A 16,661-nucleotide genomic window follows, 5' to 3' on the forward strand; every position below is an offset into this window, starting at 1 on the left:
CACCAAAACAAACACCATATTGGCTGTTTGGCAGGCCCCCAAATAAATTAATTTGATTAAATTATACGTGATCTGATAATGTTTGATCTGAAAAACATGCTAGTGTGTGTGTGTTTATAAATAATGTGACCGCAAAGAGCTGGGAGCCAGCCCGCCCGCTGGAGGTCAGCTCTTCTGCTGCAGCTTTTGGGCATAGAAGTCCCTGCAGGTCTCACAGCAGCGCTGATACCAACGCATGTCCTGACACAGGTTCTTCTCGCGGATCACGCGGCAGTACACGGGCCACTGGTCTCCCAGGCACTTGAAAGTCAGAGCAGCTGTGGAACAGAACACAGGGAACTCAGCACCTGCCGGTACCCCAGCTGTCACGAGGAGAAGCAAGGAGCAACCATGTAAGTGGGCATTCCCTGCACGCACTTGGACTCGGTTATACGGTATCACCTCTGGGACTTAAAAGACGGAGCTAACGCGCGTGTGTGCGCGCGTGCGCGCGCACAGCCTGAAATAAAGGGGGGAAGCGAATGCATCATGTCCTCACTTATTAAAAATAGCTGTCTTACATTCAAAGAGTTGTCCTGCAAATGGCTTTTAAGGTTCAAGTTGATGACTTTCGTTTCTGTTTCTATTGGATTTTTAGGTGAGAAGGTTAAATAAAGACAAACAAACGTGCTCAATAGATCTACCTTTTTGGAGATGAAAATTAATAAGTATTGTTATGGGTGAAATTATAAAGAAAGAGCAAAACAATAATAGGCTCCCACATTTTATTTTTTCTTTCTTCATTTAATATTTCAATTACGCTTTGCATTTAATGTTATTCTGTATTGGTTTCAGGTGTATGCAAAGGGGCTGGACAATCGCGGACTTCACAGAGGGGCCCCCCGGCAGCTTTCAGTGCCCGGCAGGCTCCAGGCGTCAACATCGCGGTGTTATGGGCTGTGTTCCCTGTGCTGGAGTGTCTGTCTCTGGGACTCTTCTGTAACTGCAACGCGTCACTCCCTCACCTTTACCACCCGGTCCGCGCCCGCCTCCCTCTGACAGCCGTCCCGTCCGTTCTCTGTCTCTGTGAGTCAGTTTCTATTCTGTTTGTTCAGGCAAGTCTTAAGGGGGAGAACTGGAGGTAATGACTTCATGCACCTTTAAAATCAAAGCCATTTATCACATGACTGAAATTTATTACATTAAAGTGTTTGAGATGAGAACTTGATATAAAAAAATTGGTCGTATAAATTTGGCCTCTGGTTTTGTGAAGAAACAGTGTGTTCTGGCATGTGTAATAAAAGTCACTCCTGCTACAGTTCTTTTCTTTTGCCACTATTCTAATAGGATTTATTATTTTACACTTAACAACCTTGGATTTTTCAATCACTGTGCTTTTGTGTTTGAGGGTACACCTTTAAGAAATACTAAACAGAAAAAAATGCAATTTTAATTAGATTCTTCTTTTAACTCATTCTTTCCTGCCACACATTTCAAGAAGGGCTCCAAGTATGCTGTTCTTGAATACATGGATTTAGCTGCATTTGCTCCAGAGTTACTTAACTTTTTGTTTTAACTAGTCTTGATTCTACTTGCACTGATGATTTCTTAGAAATGCTAATTATTTGGCCCCAAAAAGAAAATTTTTGTATTTCCGTGAAGAACCAAACTTTTTCATTTGATTGAATCTTATGCCTGGAAGAATATCTATGACAATTAATGATCAAATTGTTCCCCTGGAGATTATGAGCACAGATTAAAACTCAAAGTGTTAAACATAGATTAACCCAATAACAGCCCAGCAGCCGTCCTGGTAAAAGCCACTAATTGCCACAGACATAAAGGCTAATCCATTCGTGAATATTTGTTATGCAAGTGCAGGCTATATTTACTTAAAATACATACCGTACTTCTTCATGATGGATTGGAGTAAATAGCTGGAATTAGGAATGCATATGAAAGCATTTTTCATCATAAAATATATGTAAATCAGTAGGTTGCTAGTAGTTATTTTATTTAATATTATGTCTTTAAATATGAAAAAAAATGGTACCTCTTGTTTGGTCATATACACCATGCACCTGTTCATCTTGAAAGCAATTTTTTATTCTCGGTTCTCCGAAGGGTAATTTATACCCATGATCAGAAGGAAGGCTACTCACAGCAGGGAGCTCTAAGGCACGTGCCACAGCCTACCTTCGCACGAGACATCACCTTAACTGACGGTTCTGCCATGGGACTGGCCAGAACCCCATGTGTGGCTACAGCCTCCCACCCTTGCTATGACGGCCTTGGGTGTGACACCCATCCTTCCAGGGTCTGGCTCTGAGGAGACGGCTTCCAAAATCCAAAGAGTTCAGTCTTTGGGATTGTGTACCAACCTGGCCATTTGGACTAAACCATAGTTCAAGAGAGCCAATTTAGTCAGGACCAAATTAATTAGTATACATTTATAACTAAGCTTAAAATTCTGTGCAAAATAGAAGAAGCCACAAGTGTCAAAGGCATCCCCTTTGGTGGTCTGCTTACCCAGCCTAGGTGATGTTATGGTGTTTACATTAATCTTCTCATTGCAGGGCTGAAGGTGGCAGGGCCTGTATGCTGCAGGTTTTTCTGAAGAAAAACATTCATTTCCATGTCTTCCTGTGATCTTATGCATGCACTGGATAACACGCGACTGCATTCCTTTGCCACAGGTAATTGAGCACTAGGAGAGATACGGAAGGCTTGTTAAAAGTCCTCTTTGCTGTTTCTCCTTTCTAAGCTATGAGCCACCCTCTCCCTGTACTTCTTACATCTGAACATGAGCCATAACATCCGGAGTTGATGCAGAACATGGGGTAGAAGCATGGGCACTCACGTTTGGGTACAGTGTGATTGGTGCCTCTGGCTGGCCTCGGGCAGAGCTTTGGGCAACGCAGGACGCAGGCGAGTAAAGATGGAGAAAGGAAGCTGGAGAGTTTCACGTGGAGTGAATAGAGTGACTAATATCAGACATGCACTTGGGCAGTCAGTTTTTAAAGTTCTAATATCTAGCTTGCAGCAAGAACTTGATTTGCTATTTTTCAAAATAAATTTTCACTTCTTTATAATGTTAACTTTAAAAAAAATCCCCAGTTGAGGCTGTGTTTATTGATTTTAGAGAGAAAGGAAGGCAGAGAGGGAGGAAGTGGGAGAAAGAGAGAGAGACAGGGAGAGAAAGAGAGACACAGAGAGAGAGAGAGAGAGAGAGAGATGAGAAACATTGGTTGGGGATTGAACCACCACCTAGGTATGTGCCCTGATGGGGGATCGAACCTGCAACATTTCGGTGTATGGGATGATGCTCCAACCAGCTGAGTCACCGGCTGGCCAGGGCTGGTTTGCTATTTTTTAATCCAGTCATTGATATTCAAGAGTTAGCATACACCCAACCACGGACCTGGATCCTTGTTACAGTCTTTCAGTCTACTCATCAGCTCCATTTGCTCTGGTCTTCAAATGTATATCAACAGTTTCAACATGGCTGATCACCCTGATAAGTTATTGAAATAACTGCTATCTTGGCAGATGACATGATACCCAATATTGTGCCAGTAAAAATATTTGATAATCTAGATTTCTCTAATAAAGTACCCTTTTATGGATTCTTGTATTTCAGCTAAATATTGTATAATCTTCATTTGTAAGATATTTTGCAAAGAAAAACATATTTCATGTATAATCATCTTTAATTAGAGAAGTCTCCTGGGTCCCCACATAACCCCAGATTTGATTTCTTACAAAAATAAGCTGGTGCTCGTTAGACTAAGAGAATACAATGATTTTATGGTATCACAAATACCTGTGAGAGAGGGAAAATGCTTGTGTTTCTGAAAATGGTGATTTATTTTACTAGTCACATTATTTTCTATACAGTTACTCATATTGATATTTAGCCAAATAATCCTGGTGTATTCTAATTGAAAATTGGTAAGTACTTTCTGACTGTCACCTTTTAGATATACACAGGCATAAGGTTTGTAATGTGCTTTTTCCCTGTGTGTTTTACCAACTCATGGTTAGAGGATTACATTCTCTTTGCTACCACTTCTTCTTTTACATTATCATGGGTCCCAGCTCTTATTTTCATTTGCACAAGATGCACTCTACACAAACCCTTTTCACCCCAAGCCTACCCTGCTAATATTTGCTTTGTCTTTAGTCCCCAGCCTTCTAATCAATACCACTTATTAACACTGAATATGTATTCTTTCGAGTTGCTTGACATATACAGTCTCCTTGGACAAAAGTCTTTGGTTTTTCAGTTCATTGCCTACAAGATAAAGCGCAGTATCCCAGGATCTCCGGGCTGGTGTTTACCTACCCCCTCAACCTTACTTTCCATCCTTCACTTTAGGAATAGCATCTGCTCTATTACAGACTAATCATGCCCGGGCAATTTCTATTCCCACACCTACAACTGCATTCATAGTGCTACTCCTTTCCAAACGCCTGGTTGCTTTTCAAATTGCAATCTCAAGTCACTGCCTCCCTGAGGTGTTCCAAATTACCCCAACTACTTATGCATATTTATGGTTTAAAACCATACATCCATATATCTAAGGCTATCCCTTAGAATCAGTTGGAGATTTTGGGTTTTTTTTTTTTAATTGTAGAGTTTAAGGCCTAGAAATTTCTAAGTGAGGTGAGTCTGCTCTGCAGCCTGAGTTTGGAAACTACTGGTCAATAGCATGTGTTCTGTAGTCAACATGCTCCAATTTATATCAGTTCTTGTCTTGGATTAATATCTTTTAAAGCACCCAGCTTGTCTCTTCTGGCAGACAGTAAATCTCTTGAAATTAGGCTCATTGTTATGCCACCTTCAGTAATAAAACTTACATGTCAGGGATGAATGTAGCTTACGAAGAACAATGGGATTCTCTGTGCATGCCATTATGTGAGTCTACTTTATAGATAGCTGATCTTTCAAAATTTTATTCTGCAAACATTTCTACATAATACCCTCTTTGTATCTAATGAATTTGTAGCTTTCTGGAGATAGCAGATTGAAAGAACAACAACTGGAATGTTACGTCCCTTTAAATCTGATTTTTTTCTTAACCTCTGCCGCATGTGAATGTTCTGGTTCAGTTTAAGCTTTATTATAACTTAAAACTATTGTATGAGGAGTGACTGTTTGAAGTGCTCTTTCTTCCCTGAAAGCATCTTAATGTCACTCTATAAAATGGATATACTTATGTAAGTGAAGACATTATGCTTCTTAGACAAATATTTCTAAGAAAATGCAAGAGAGTTAAACTAAAAACTCTTAAGGGGTTAAGTTAATATGGAAAAATATCATTCCAGGATCTACTCCTAAAATTTATGTAGCTCTTGAAAGTAATGACATTATTTGAGAAACCAAAAACCCCCCAGAAGCTTTCTAGCAGATGAACTCATTCTCATCAGTAGAGGAGGTTCTCTGCCGTATCCCCGAAGCCAGGGATCTGCTGCAGGCTCTACCTCGTATGTACTTTTGATTAATTTATATCAACTGCAAAGGACATGAGCAAACTAAAGTATCATATCATTTTTCAGAATTATAAAAAATTCAGTATAGTAACTAGAGACAAATGATGACTCAGAATACATAATTTTAGCAGATAATGGCCGGATAATGTCTTTCCTAAAAATTTGAAAAACTTTAGGAAAAAAAATGTGAGTTGCATTTCTTTGCAAGTTAAATTTTGTAACTTCTACTTGGGAATAACCTGGAAATAAAAAATAGGATCCAGATAATAAGAAGAATTCTAGAATTCATTTAACTAAAACAGATTCATTTTTGCCTTTGAAGGACACAGAATAAGCTTTATTATAAAGTACAGAATTAAATAGCCTAATAGCCTTAGAATCTAATTCTCATTACTATACTTTAATAAAATATCAAGCTGTTACTAGTAATTATTTTCTTTATAAAATATATTTTTAGTAAACATTTTATTACAAATATGTGAAAAATGAACAGATATTTAAAGAGTTGAAACCCTTAAGTATATTCTAAATTAGTTATTACTTCATTATTGAAAATACCACTAAATAATTGAATATTCTCTCAAATTACATTATTATGATTAAAGACTGGCATTAAAAGAAAAAACCAAAATTAATTCTTGAATGAGGAGACCTGGGCTCTAATATTTTCTCTAGCAACTAATTTACCTGCAACTTATTTTTTCTTTTGGGAAGCAAGGCATTAGAGTAGGTCGTAGTTATAATTTCAGGTCTAAATTACTATGAAAATAAAAATTCCAAACATCTTATTAAAAGTTACTGTAGTCTGGCAATTTTTAAGAACTGGAGCTATGTAACAGTAAAGACTCTAATTTCATTATCTAATTATTCACTGTACTACCCAACAATGGGATGACAAAAATTCTATTAAGTGAAATCCCAAAATATAATTTGTTTGGCTGTCTCAGAATATTCAATCATTTGTTGGTTTGCCAAATATTTACTGATCACTCATATGTTCAGGATCCCATGCAGAAAATAAAAATAGCAGAAATTACTAATATTGTAGAGCCAGTACTTTATTCAACATACTTTATTACAAAACACAATGCTATAAAATAGCACTATAGACTTCTACTAAAGGCCAAAATGCTAAAATGTCACCTCAATTTGCCAGCATCTGGTAAACAAACACGGGGTATATCAGATAACTTGCCAATGATCTCTCTTTCACAAGGAAAATTTCCTGAAAAGAGTATTTTAAGAGAGAATTGCATTGTGTGACAAATATTCTATTCCCCAAACAGTTCACTATTGCCCTGAAGGGCCTTTTGAAACCCGGTGAATCAAGTTTGTGAATTAGAAGCCTTTCATTCTGAACAGCAAACACAATCTTGACATCCAGCTTTACTGGAGTAGAAAGGAAACAGTAATCTTTAGAACAAACTTAGAGCAGCTTAGAAAATTGCTCATCGGGTTTTGGCGTTAAAAACAGTATGTGGACAGACACAACACGGCACAAGGAAATGGAAGCTAGCCGCTCCTCTTTCTCACTAAGAAATGAGCCTCGCCATCTTTGAAAATGAACTTTTGTTTTGTTGACTTAGTGATGTTCATCATATCCATCTACTTGAGAACACATGACTAATGTTTTTAGATAACGTGGCTAAGGATTTCTCTTTGAATAAATCCTTTCTTGACCTGGGTCACTAAACAGTGACAGTTTCTAGAACTAAATTATGTATTAAATTATGTCTGTTCTGCAGCTTTCACATCAAACACAAGACACAATAAGGGAAACTTTCTCGATAAGTCAGTTTGAACTATTAAAAGATTAAACAGTCTAGTAAACAAGAACCACAAATACAAGTGGTGGCAAATCAACAAGAAAAGGGCTTTATCCTCTTTTAAAATGAGATATATATTACAGAACTGTATAATCATACTCAATATCTAAAATTCCATTTTCCTCCTGTCTTTCTTATACCAGGTAAGAAGAGCTGACTGACTTTGTTTTATCTAAGAAAATTTCACCTAAATAAATGGAAAGGGAAATATGTTGGGACATATAAGCAATGCTCAAGTTGGCAGAATAGTCTAGTAGACCTGTAACTCAGATGTTTATAATTTTCTACAAACAGGCAAGGGTGATCTGAGGATAGATATAGATGTGAACTCTTGGAAAGTTTTATTGAATGGGCAGGACTTGCCAGTATTGGTAAAGAGAGCAAGATGCCAGAATTACTTGGCAAATATATGGATTGGCCTACATGCAAACAAATGAGGGAAAATAAAAAATGTAGGGAAAACCACACTAAAAAATTCTTAACAGCGGCATTCTCATAGACACCAAGGAATGAGATGAACTCTAAATGACTATGATGTCCATCTGACGGACAAGCCAAGGTGGGGAATCCTTTCTTCCATCACAAAGGACAGGTAGATGGTGAGGCACGGCCCAAAGAGTAAAAGAAAGAAACCAGCCATAGAAGTTTTATTCCTGACATAGCATCACTTATGGCATTAATAGACAGTGTTGCTAAGATCTTGGTGTAATACTTTGGGAAATATGCAAACACCTCATAGAAGGAGTCCAAGGAAAGGCCATTTATCCTGAGACATTTTATTGAAGTTATCATTTTAGTACATTTAAGAGTAGTGAGTGTGTGTTGTCAAATAACTGTGGCCTGATGAAATTATTTAAGTTTTCAAGTCTAATCTGATGCATGGAGGATAATTAGGTCTTAATTAGCACAATGGTGTGTGTAAGTTTTTGATGGATCAAATACTACACATAAAATATGAGTGTATTCTGTTACTAAATATTCATTATTTTATACAGAAGTATTCTTCTTATGATACATTTGAACATTTATCAAAACTCTGCATCATTTAAAAGTAACGTCAATGTATTGCTCCTTATTGTCCCTGTGACTACCACCGTGCCCACTTACATAAATCCACTAAATACTAGAATGATAGCAAGCATGCTCTGTATTATAGACATGAGTAAAACATGGTTAATTTGAAGAAAAAGGACTACACAGGCATCAAACAGTCACCTGCAAACTTGTAAAATGTCAAAATGAGTGAGAACAGTCACCGTGATTTTAGGAGGTTCTCAAGGTTTGCCATAGTACCACTTGAGTCTACTTTTGCAAGATATAAAATTATTTTTCTATCACTGAAAATTCATGGATCATGAAGGAATCTCCATAATGGCTCATGATGTAATCTACCTAGTATCTTGACTCTGTCAAAATGACCAAAGAACATCGTTTTCTTCTTGCCCAAGTAAGTAACCTATGTACTTCTGATCAACTTTCCTTTCAGGACTTTAGAATAGTCACATAGACATTTTTTTTTTTAAATCTTCACTGGAGGACACGCTTATTGATTTAAGAGAGGAGAAGGGAGAGAAACATCGATGTGAGAGAGAAACACCAATCGGTTGCCTCTCATACCCCGCTACTGAACCCGCAACCCAGGTATGTACCCTGACAGGGAATCAAACCTGCAACCTTTCTGTTTATGGATTGATGCCCAACTGAGCCACATCAGCCAGGACCAATAGACACTGTTTTGGTGCTAGGCATTAGTGGTTACTCTGAATATTGAGATAACTTAGTCTGGGGAACCAACTGGGAAATGATGGTATAATAAATTCGTAGACTTAGGCTAAATAATCAACTAGTTTGCCAGTGAGCTTATGGCACTATTTATCTATGTATGTTAAATGCTAATGTTAAACTGTGAAACTCTTCAAGCTGTAAGTCTTGTAAAATGTCCTCTTGAACATTACAAACCAAAGAGACGGAAAGCCCAATAGCAAAAATACAAACTACTAAAAGGTACTTATTTGGAGGTTTGTTGGTTAAGACACATAACTAAACTAGCACTGGTCTGCTTTTGAATTCCATAAAAAAACAAATTTCGGTGTGCTTTGGGGTTAAAAATAATAGTTCTCACACTTGGCCAGCACAGAGATTACCCGAGATTCCTTCCTTCTCGGCTGTGCCAAAGATATATATTTTGGAGAGAATGTGTATTCTCCAGGCCAACAGCTAAGGAAGGCTCTGTAATGCTTTACTGCCTTCCAGCTGGCCTCCGTAAGAAATAGGAATTCCTAAATTAAGAGAAAATTGTCATTGGCAAAAAGAGTTCAAATTATTTTTTTCGACTAATATAATACACAACCTTATAGAACCTGATATAATCTGCAGTGATAAGTGTCAATCTATAACAAGGTTCACAGCACTGACTTGAATAATGTGTCTCTGGGAATAAATGGATTACTCCAAAGTGGTTTTAACAAGACTGAAGTAGCATTCACAGTGGAGAATGGATCTCATAAGGAAACTAAACGATGACTTCTAGTGGAAATTATTAGTGCAGCATTCCTATTCATTTATGTATATGTTTGGCAGTTCCATCTTTCAACTTTTTAATAAAGTGAGTGTGAAACAAACATACTAAGGAACAAAAGTTAGGTTTGTTTTTTAAGATTTACTATTTATTTTGGTCAGTGTTTCAGCATCTTTTGAAAGTAGTTCATCTGCCTTATTTAACACACGGGTATTTGGGATTGAATCTATTCTTAGAGGTCAGACATTTGAGAATTTTTTTTTTTGCATATGTGTTTAATTAATTCATCGTTTGGTTCTACAGTTCAAACTATTTTTGCTTCTTTAATGAAAACATTTGCATATAGTTACAGCAAATCAAGAAAATGTGTGGCAAAATCAAGCAGAAAGTAATCTGAATTATGAATGATTAGCAGAGAACTGACTATGTTATGAAAGGACTGTCAAAATAACCCCCAAAATAATTTTTTATATCAAAGTACATGTTGATCACCACAATGATAAAAGGAAAAACAAGATGTTTTGCATTAAGAAGCAATTAGTAAACACAAAGTCTTGGGCTCAGATACAATTCTGACAGTGCTCAGACTATCAATCACAGGCTGTCACAGAGGTGAAAAGAAGATAATTAAGACATTTCTATTTTATTGCTATCCTTGCAGTGAAACATCTTGCCACCAGGGAGAACTGTTGGGATGACAGTGATTAAATTTCCTTTTCAAATAACACAGTTTCCAGGTCCAGCCCGACAATTCTAGGTCAAAAATGGATCAGATCCTTGTGTAGCCATGTGGGAAAAGTGTGTGTTTTTGTTCTGTTTTAATAGATAAAGTCTTGATTTAAAATAGCACAGAGAGCATTATATAGCCACCTTTAACTTATTCCAGCCTGAAATAAATACTGTCCTTGCCAGTTCACAGAGAAAATTCCTCAGTGTGCTTTGCTTCCGTCCACTACTTTCCTTCCAGGTTAGATAATTTCTGTCTAACCTGCTGGCAGATGTTCCTGCCAAGTGGACTCACGAGAACGTGGAGTCCGCCAGCTTCCCTGAAGCTCAATGCTAAGCGCCTTTTTTTGACTTAAATAGCATGTTCTTCAAATAAGGGTGGATTTACTTTTCTTCGTTTTGAAGTCACATTTTTAAGTAGTTTGATTTTTCATACAGGAGTATGTCAGGGAGTCATGTGTTTACATAAAATTATTTTGGGTAGTTGAATGTTCCTGGAGAAAAATAAGCTGGTTACTAATTCTTTGTAGGAAAATATAGTTGTCATATAGTTGTAGCTATTATAGAATTAGGTCCCCCCAAAATAAAATGGATCAGAAGAAAAGAAATACAGTGTTTAGGTATCACATTTTTTTTTGTTTACTTGGTGAGAAAAATTAGCAATCATTTATTTAATAAACATCCCTACATGCAGTGCAATGTCTGGTCACTCAGATTAATGAGACATGTGAAGGGGTGAAAACATTCTTAATGAAACAGCAACAATATAAGGCAACGAATTATTAATTGAGAAAAAGTAATAAAGTCAAAAACTGCAAACAAATCCTGCCATTAATTGGAGAAGCCCTTTGAAAAATCGGTCACTAGAGGTGGTCCCCAAAGGATATGGATAATTGGGAGAAAGTCATTCCAGCCAAAGAGAGATGTATAAACAGAGACATGAAGGTGGAGAAGTATGCACTGTTCAGTCCCGAGCTTAGTGGACATCCTAAATCCATGAGAATACCGAGGCCATTTTCAATAGGTAGGTCAGGACCAGAACAGGGAAAGCTTTGCGTGCGAGAGTGCGTGTCTGGTAGAGGGCAGCACAGCCAGGAGGGATTCTCCGGAAGTGCCGGGCTACAGGCTAGAGCGAGGAAGTCATGCCTGGGCGTGACGGACGTGAAAGAGGGGTGTCAGGGGGTCAGGGAGCACACGAGGGGTTGTTACTCCAGTCCTGGAGAAAAAATAAGGGTGGCAGTACCACACTGGGACTAAAGGGCCACTGACAATCGGCTGAAGATGGGTTTCTGTATGTATACATAAATATAGGTATTAGTTGGCCCTAAACAAAGAATGAAATCTTATCATCTGCAAAAACATGGATGGACCTAGGGGGTCTTATGCTAAGTGAAGTCAGTCAGACAGAGGAAGACAAACACCATATGATTTCATTTACATTTGGAATCTAAAGAAGAAACTAAATGAACAAACAAAACAGGAACAAACTCACAGATAGAGAGAACATTTTGACAGTTGCCAGATGGGCGGATGGTTGAGGGGCTGGGTGAAAAAGGGGAAGGGATCAAGGACAAATTGCTGGTTACAGAACAGCCACGGGGATGTCAAGTACAGCACAGGGAACATAGTCAATTATAGTGGCGTAACTATGTGTGGTGCCAGGCGGGTGCCAGGCTTACTGAGGTGACCACGTAGTGAGTTATAGAAATGTCTAAACACTCTGTTGCACACCTGAAACGAATATAATATTGAATGTCAACTGTAACTGAAAATTTAAAAAAAAAAACAGCAACTGAGACAAAACCCTACTGTGTATAAAGAAAGGCCAAGTACCTTCCCACCTGGGTAAATGGGAAGACAATATCGACATATTTCCAGAAAAGGAAGCTGGGAGTGGGATATGGCTTGAGGAAACAAAATACAACATTTTCTTTTAAATATTCCACTAGCACAGTCCTAGGGAGGTGGAAGTTTGAGTTGAGAATAAAGACACAGGCTTCTCTAACTTCCTCTGATTCAATCCCCGTCTCATCGAACTTCCCTAAAAGGGCACCTCTCTCGTTTCCCAGGAGCTTCCTCCTGCTCCCACCTCGGTCACCTCCGCAGCCCTGGCTGCCCCCGCCCTCCCCACCGCGCAGGCGCGTGTCTGAGGGAGTCTGTTCGGCTGCATCTTGTCCTCTCGAGCTGGCCTCCCTCCTCAGACCCTTATATTTTCAACATTTAAACACCATCTGATCGGGGACCACTTTGTAAAGTATCTGATTGTCTAACCATCTAATCACTATGCTGTACACTTGAAATGAATACAAAATAACACTGAATGTAAGCTGTAACTGAAAAATAAAAATTTTTAAAAGACACATGCATTGGGCAGGAAAGGGTAGGGAGGAAGAGTTATTGCAGGAGTGAAGAAAAGAATTCATTTAATCTCCTGCATTTAATATTTGGTTCATGTCATGGAAAGGCTCTGAGTAGATTGGGAAGAAAATTAAAACCACTGGATTTTTAATAAAGTTACAAACAGTTTTAATAACAGGCACCAAACCTTATTTTATAATATCTCAAATTGTTTTCCTGGGAAATCCTGTGTCATTTACTCTTTCCTGAAGACCCAAATTACATGAATATTATCATATTAAAAAATGTAAGCACTGTCTAAATGGCGATGGCTCCAACATTTATATTTTCACCCCACCCCCTCCTCTGCTGGACACTAGTGTCTGACTCTTTATACGGGCACGTGGACAGAGCACACACTAGAACTCAGAGTCTTTCTTCTCCAGCTGGATTCTTTTCTAGGGCTTCCTGTCTCACATCACAGAACCAGCATCCGCACACATTGTTCAGACCAGACAGCTACCCTGGGAGTCCTTCTCAACACCTTCTTCTTCCTCACCTCCTCCACAGGCAACCAACCCCGGTTCTGTTCATTCTATCCTCACAGTTTTCGAAGCCAACTATTTCTCCCCATCTCCCCTAACAGGACAATACAAACAGCTAGCATGTATTTATTTGCCATGTATCTGACGTGATTCTAAGAACTTTTCAAGAATTATTTCATTAGGCTTCATTAACTTATTTGAACAGAAGATCCAGAATTTAAACCCAATATTATTTGACTCCATACATTGATTTATCTTAGCTCTTCAAGTCCCAAATCCTTGAAAAATCACTAGAGATATTTCGCATTATAGGAACTTGCTACACATACCCATATATACAACACTTATAAAAATGAACACTACTGCGGTCTCTCTAAATTATAAATACTCTTTAGATAGAAGCTATATATACATAGTATGTGTGCCTCATTCTCTTTAAGCTAATTTATTTCTTCTGTGTTCAATCATACCAGCCAAATGCATTTGACTAGGTTGAGTGATTGAAACATGGTGAAAATTCCGTTTTTAATATATCTAGGACGATAATAAGTGTCTCGAGAGGTCTTATTGTTTTAAAAATAAAAAATGAGAGCAACGCAAAAAGTGTCTCACTCCCTGGCAGTGTAGAGACCAAGGCAAAACAACTTGGTAGCCAGTAACTCAGGGATTTTGGACATGGTTTAGGAGAGCTCCGTTCTCCAGAGAGAATGGTAAGTAGCAAACTGTGTACATGCTCAGTGGATGTATCTAAACAAAATAATAGCAAGTCCTTCTTGAGGAAAAGAATTCTATTTATCACTGAGCAACTTTTTTAGTGTGAACAGCTTACAGACGAGTGAGTTTTCAAATAAAGGTTCCTATAATGCAAAAGATCTCTTATTTAGGATATCTTTTGGGACAGTTTTCTTCAATGGACAGTGTTTAAAGCCATGCCCACAATCTTTGATTTATATAAGTCATTGGCTGACCCAACAATGACAGAATTTCAGTGTGATAGATTCATATTTGTTTAGGGGGTTGCTGTTCAAATTTTCCTGTCTTGTGAGATTATTTAAAACTATAAAAACAATAAGCAATTATTTTCCAATTATCAGTAGACTCATAGATATAATTAGGACATAGTTCTGTAATTGAAAAATAATTTTTTAAAAAGAAAATAATTCTGAACGTAAATGATAATTCACCTAAAGAATAGTTTTCTAGATTATAGATAACTTTGGTTGGGTTTCAATATACAAATTTTTTCTAGTTTGAAAGAAAACTCACCAAACTAGTCTTTGAAATTAGAAAAATCTAATGTAAGCTTTTCCAAAGTGTATTACACTAAATTACAAACTAGCTACATGATCTGTAAACGTGGCCTTTGGTAAAAGGAGAAGAGACCTGAAAAGTCCTATAGCAAAAACTATTTGCTCATCGTTGATTAACTACCGTATTTCTCATACATGGAGACCACATGCCAAGGAATGTTTTCCATGGAACATAATTTTGGGAATGCGAGTCTCAAGAATTCATAAATTATTATGAATTTAGTCTTACAAAAAATGTTGACATTCAGGTCTTTAGCAACTACAAATTTTACTATTGTATCTACTTGACAATATATTTTCTGCATTTGGCAGTTCCCATTTTATTCATCCTTTTACTCTCTAGTTTCAGCCAATACTTACCATTTTCGATTTTTACATTCTCTGTAGGGCATTGAATTTGGTTATTTGCTGTTGTTGCTAATTATTTCTTTAAATGTGAATGGGAAATCTTTCTAACACCTGACTGAGCTTCCCTCTACTAGCCTGTTAATAACCTGCTTAGTTTTATTTGAATTAACACCAGCAAGCTACGCATAGCCCCAGTTGCATTCTGGGATCTCCTGCAAGCCGATTTTAATTGGAGTGGGTACGTGCCAGCATTGGGTCATCCAGACATGTAAGAATCTGCCGTCCTGAGGTCCCAGCCTGACATGGGGCAACAAGAAATCCCTCCTTTGGGATTTTTGGGTCTGGTTCTTTGCATGCCTTTTGACTTAATGCAGAAACATGAGGCTGCAGACACATCATTAAAATCACGGCATTATCTAGTCATCTTGTTTAAGATCTTCTTGGCTGCGATGAGTATGATGTCTCTTTACGATGCCTTCAATGATTCACTGAGTTTTCCTTCAGTGGAAAGAAATGTCCTCATTGATTATCCATAATTTCCTACCAACTGTGATATCACAATTACTGCTGTCCCTATTAATTTTAAGGAATGACAAGCTTCTGTGTAGAAACAGAAATGGTATCAGTAAGCCAAGGACCCTGTGAGATTTGGGAGCAGCTTGCTACAGCCTATTAACTTTCTAAGAGCTTCAAATTCACATGGTCTGTCTCTCTAGGCATCCACTACAACATTCAGAGGTGACAGAAATATTTTTTTAGGGACTTGGGAAAAGGTGCAAACCAAGCCACTTATATTGATTGCTGGCCAATCTGAATAAAGGCATGACAGGGTAATAAATCTTCTGTTTGTCTTTGTAGATTTATTTTAAGTAAGGAATCTTTCATGAAATTGTTGTTTCTTTGATTTTGCACCTTCCTGTTGAATTGTTTTAATTGAATAATTAAAAAAATATGAGAACACTTAAGGTTGTATATGCAAAGCCCCCTTAAAGAAAGATCTGGCATAATTCACTTAATTTAAAATTCTGTTTTTGATTTCTTTTTTAAAAATTAGAGGCTAACTACTCAGGAAAAGGCACACTTGTTTCCCCACAGTTATTGCAGAGTCCCAGGACAAGGCGGGTGTCCATAACGTCTGCAGTATGTATGCTAAGAAAACTGTTTCTTTTACTAGAAATAATCCAGACAGATGCAGGTCTTTCATAGCTACAAAAATAAATTACTGAGCCATCAATATGTTTTATTTTGAGTTTCAGCCACAGCATTGTTTTCAGGAAAGAAATGCAAGAAAATTATTGTAAACACCAGTTTGAGATGTGTAACTACATAGAAATTAAAAATCTACACTCAGAGAATGATCTCAAAATAAGCAGAATTCCTATTAGCTTAAATGTAACTCTTATAGCTAGAAAGCATGTATTCGGTTTGCCTTATTTCCCCTATTCATTAGGAAGAATTACCTTAGTCTTGGGATTCCTCTTCTATTTAACTGACTATACTGAACATAATTGTGGTTTTCCTTTGCATCAAAAGTTAAAAATGACCTTTCTTTTTTTTACTATAAGCTTTACATATACTA

The 16,661-nt window shown here is 37.5% G+C and overlaps 1 protein-coding gene across 1 annotated transcript in view; it reads right to left on the reverse strand.

Moving 5' to 3' along the window:
- The window catches only part of ADAMTS19 (ADAM metallopeptidase with thrombospondin type 1 motif 19), a 228,382-nt gene continuing 211,721 nt past the window's right edge, over nt 1-16,661 (reverse strand). The window contains 2 exon segments of the mRNA XM_054568513.1: nt 1-317; nt 2,509-2,686. Of these exon segments, the coding sequence (XP_054424488.1) occupies nt 166-317; nt 2,509-2,686 (330 nt within the window). The 3' untranslated portion in view covers nt 1-165.

This window comes from Pteronotus mesoamericanus, unplaced genomic scaffold (assembly GCF_021234165.1).
Source record: "Pteronotus mesoamericanus isolate MK-2021 breed Mesoamerican mustached bat unplaced genomic scaffold, CSHL_Meso_final contig_2, whole genome shotgun sequence".
Taxonomy (NCBI): Eukaryota; Metazoa; Chordata; class Mammalia; order Chiroptera; family Mormoopidae; genus Pteronotus; species Pteronotus mesoamericanus.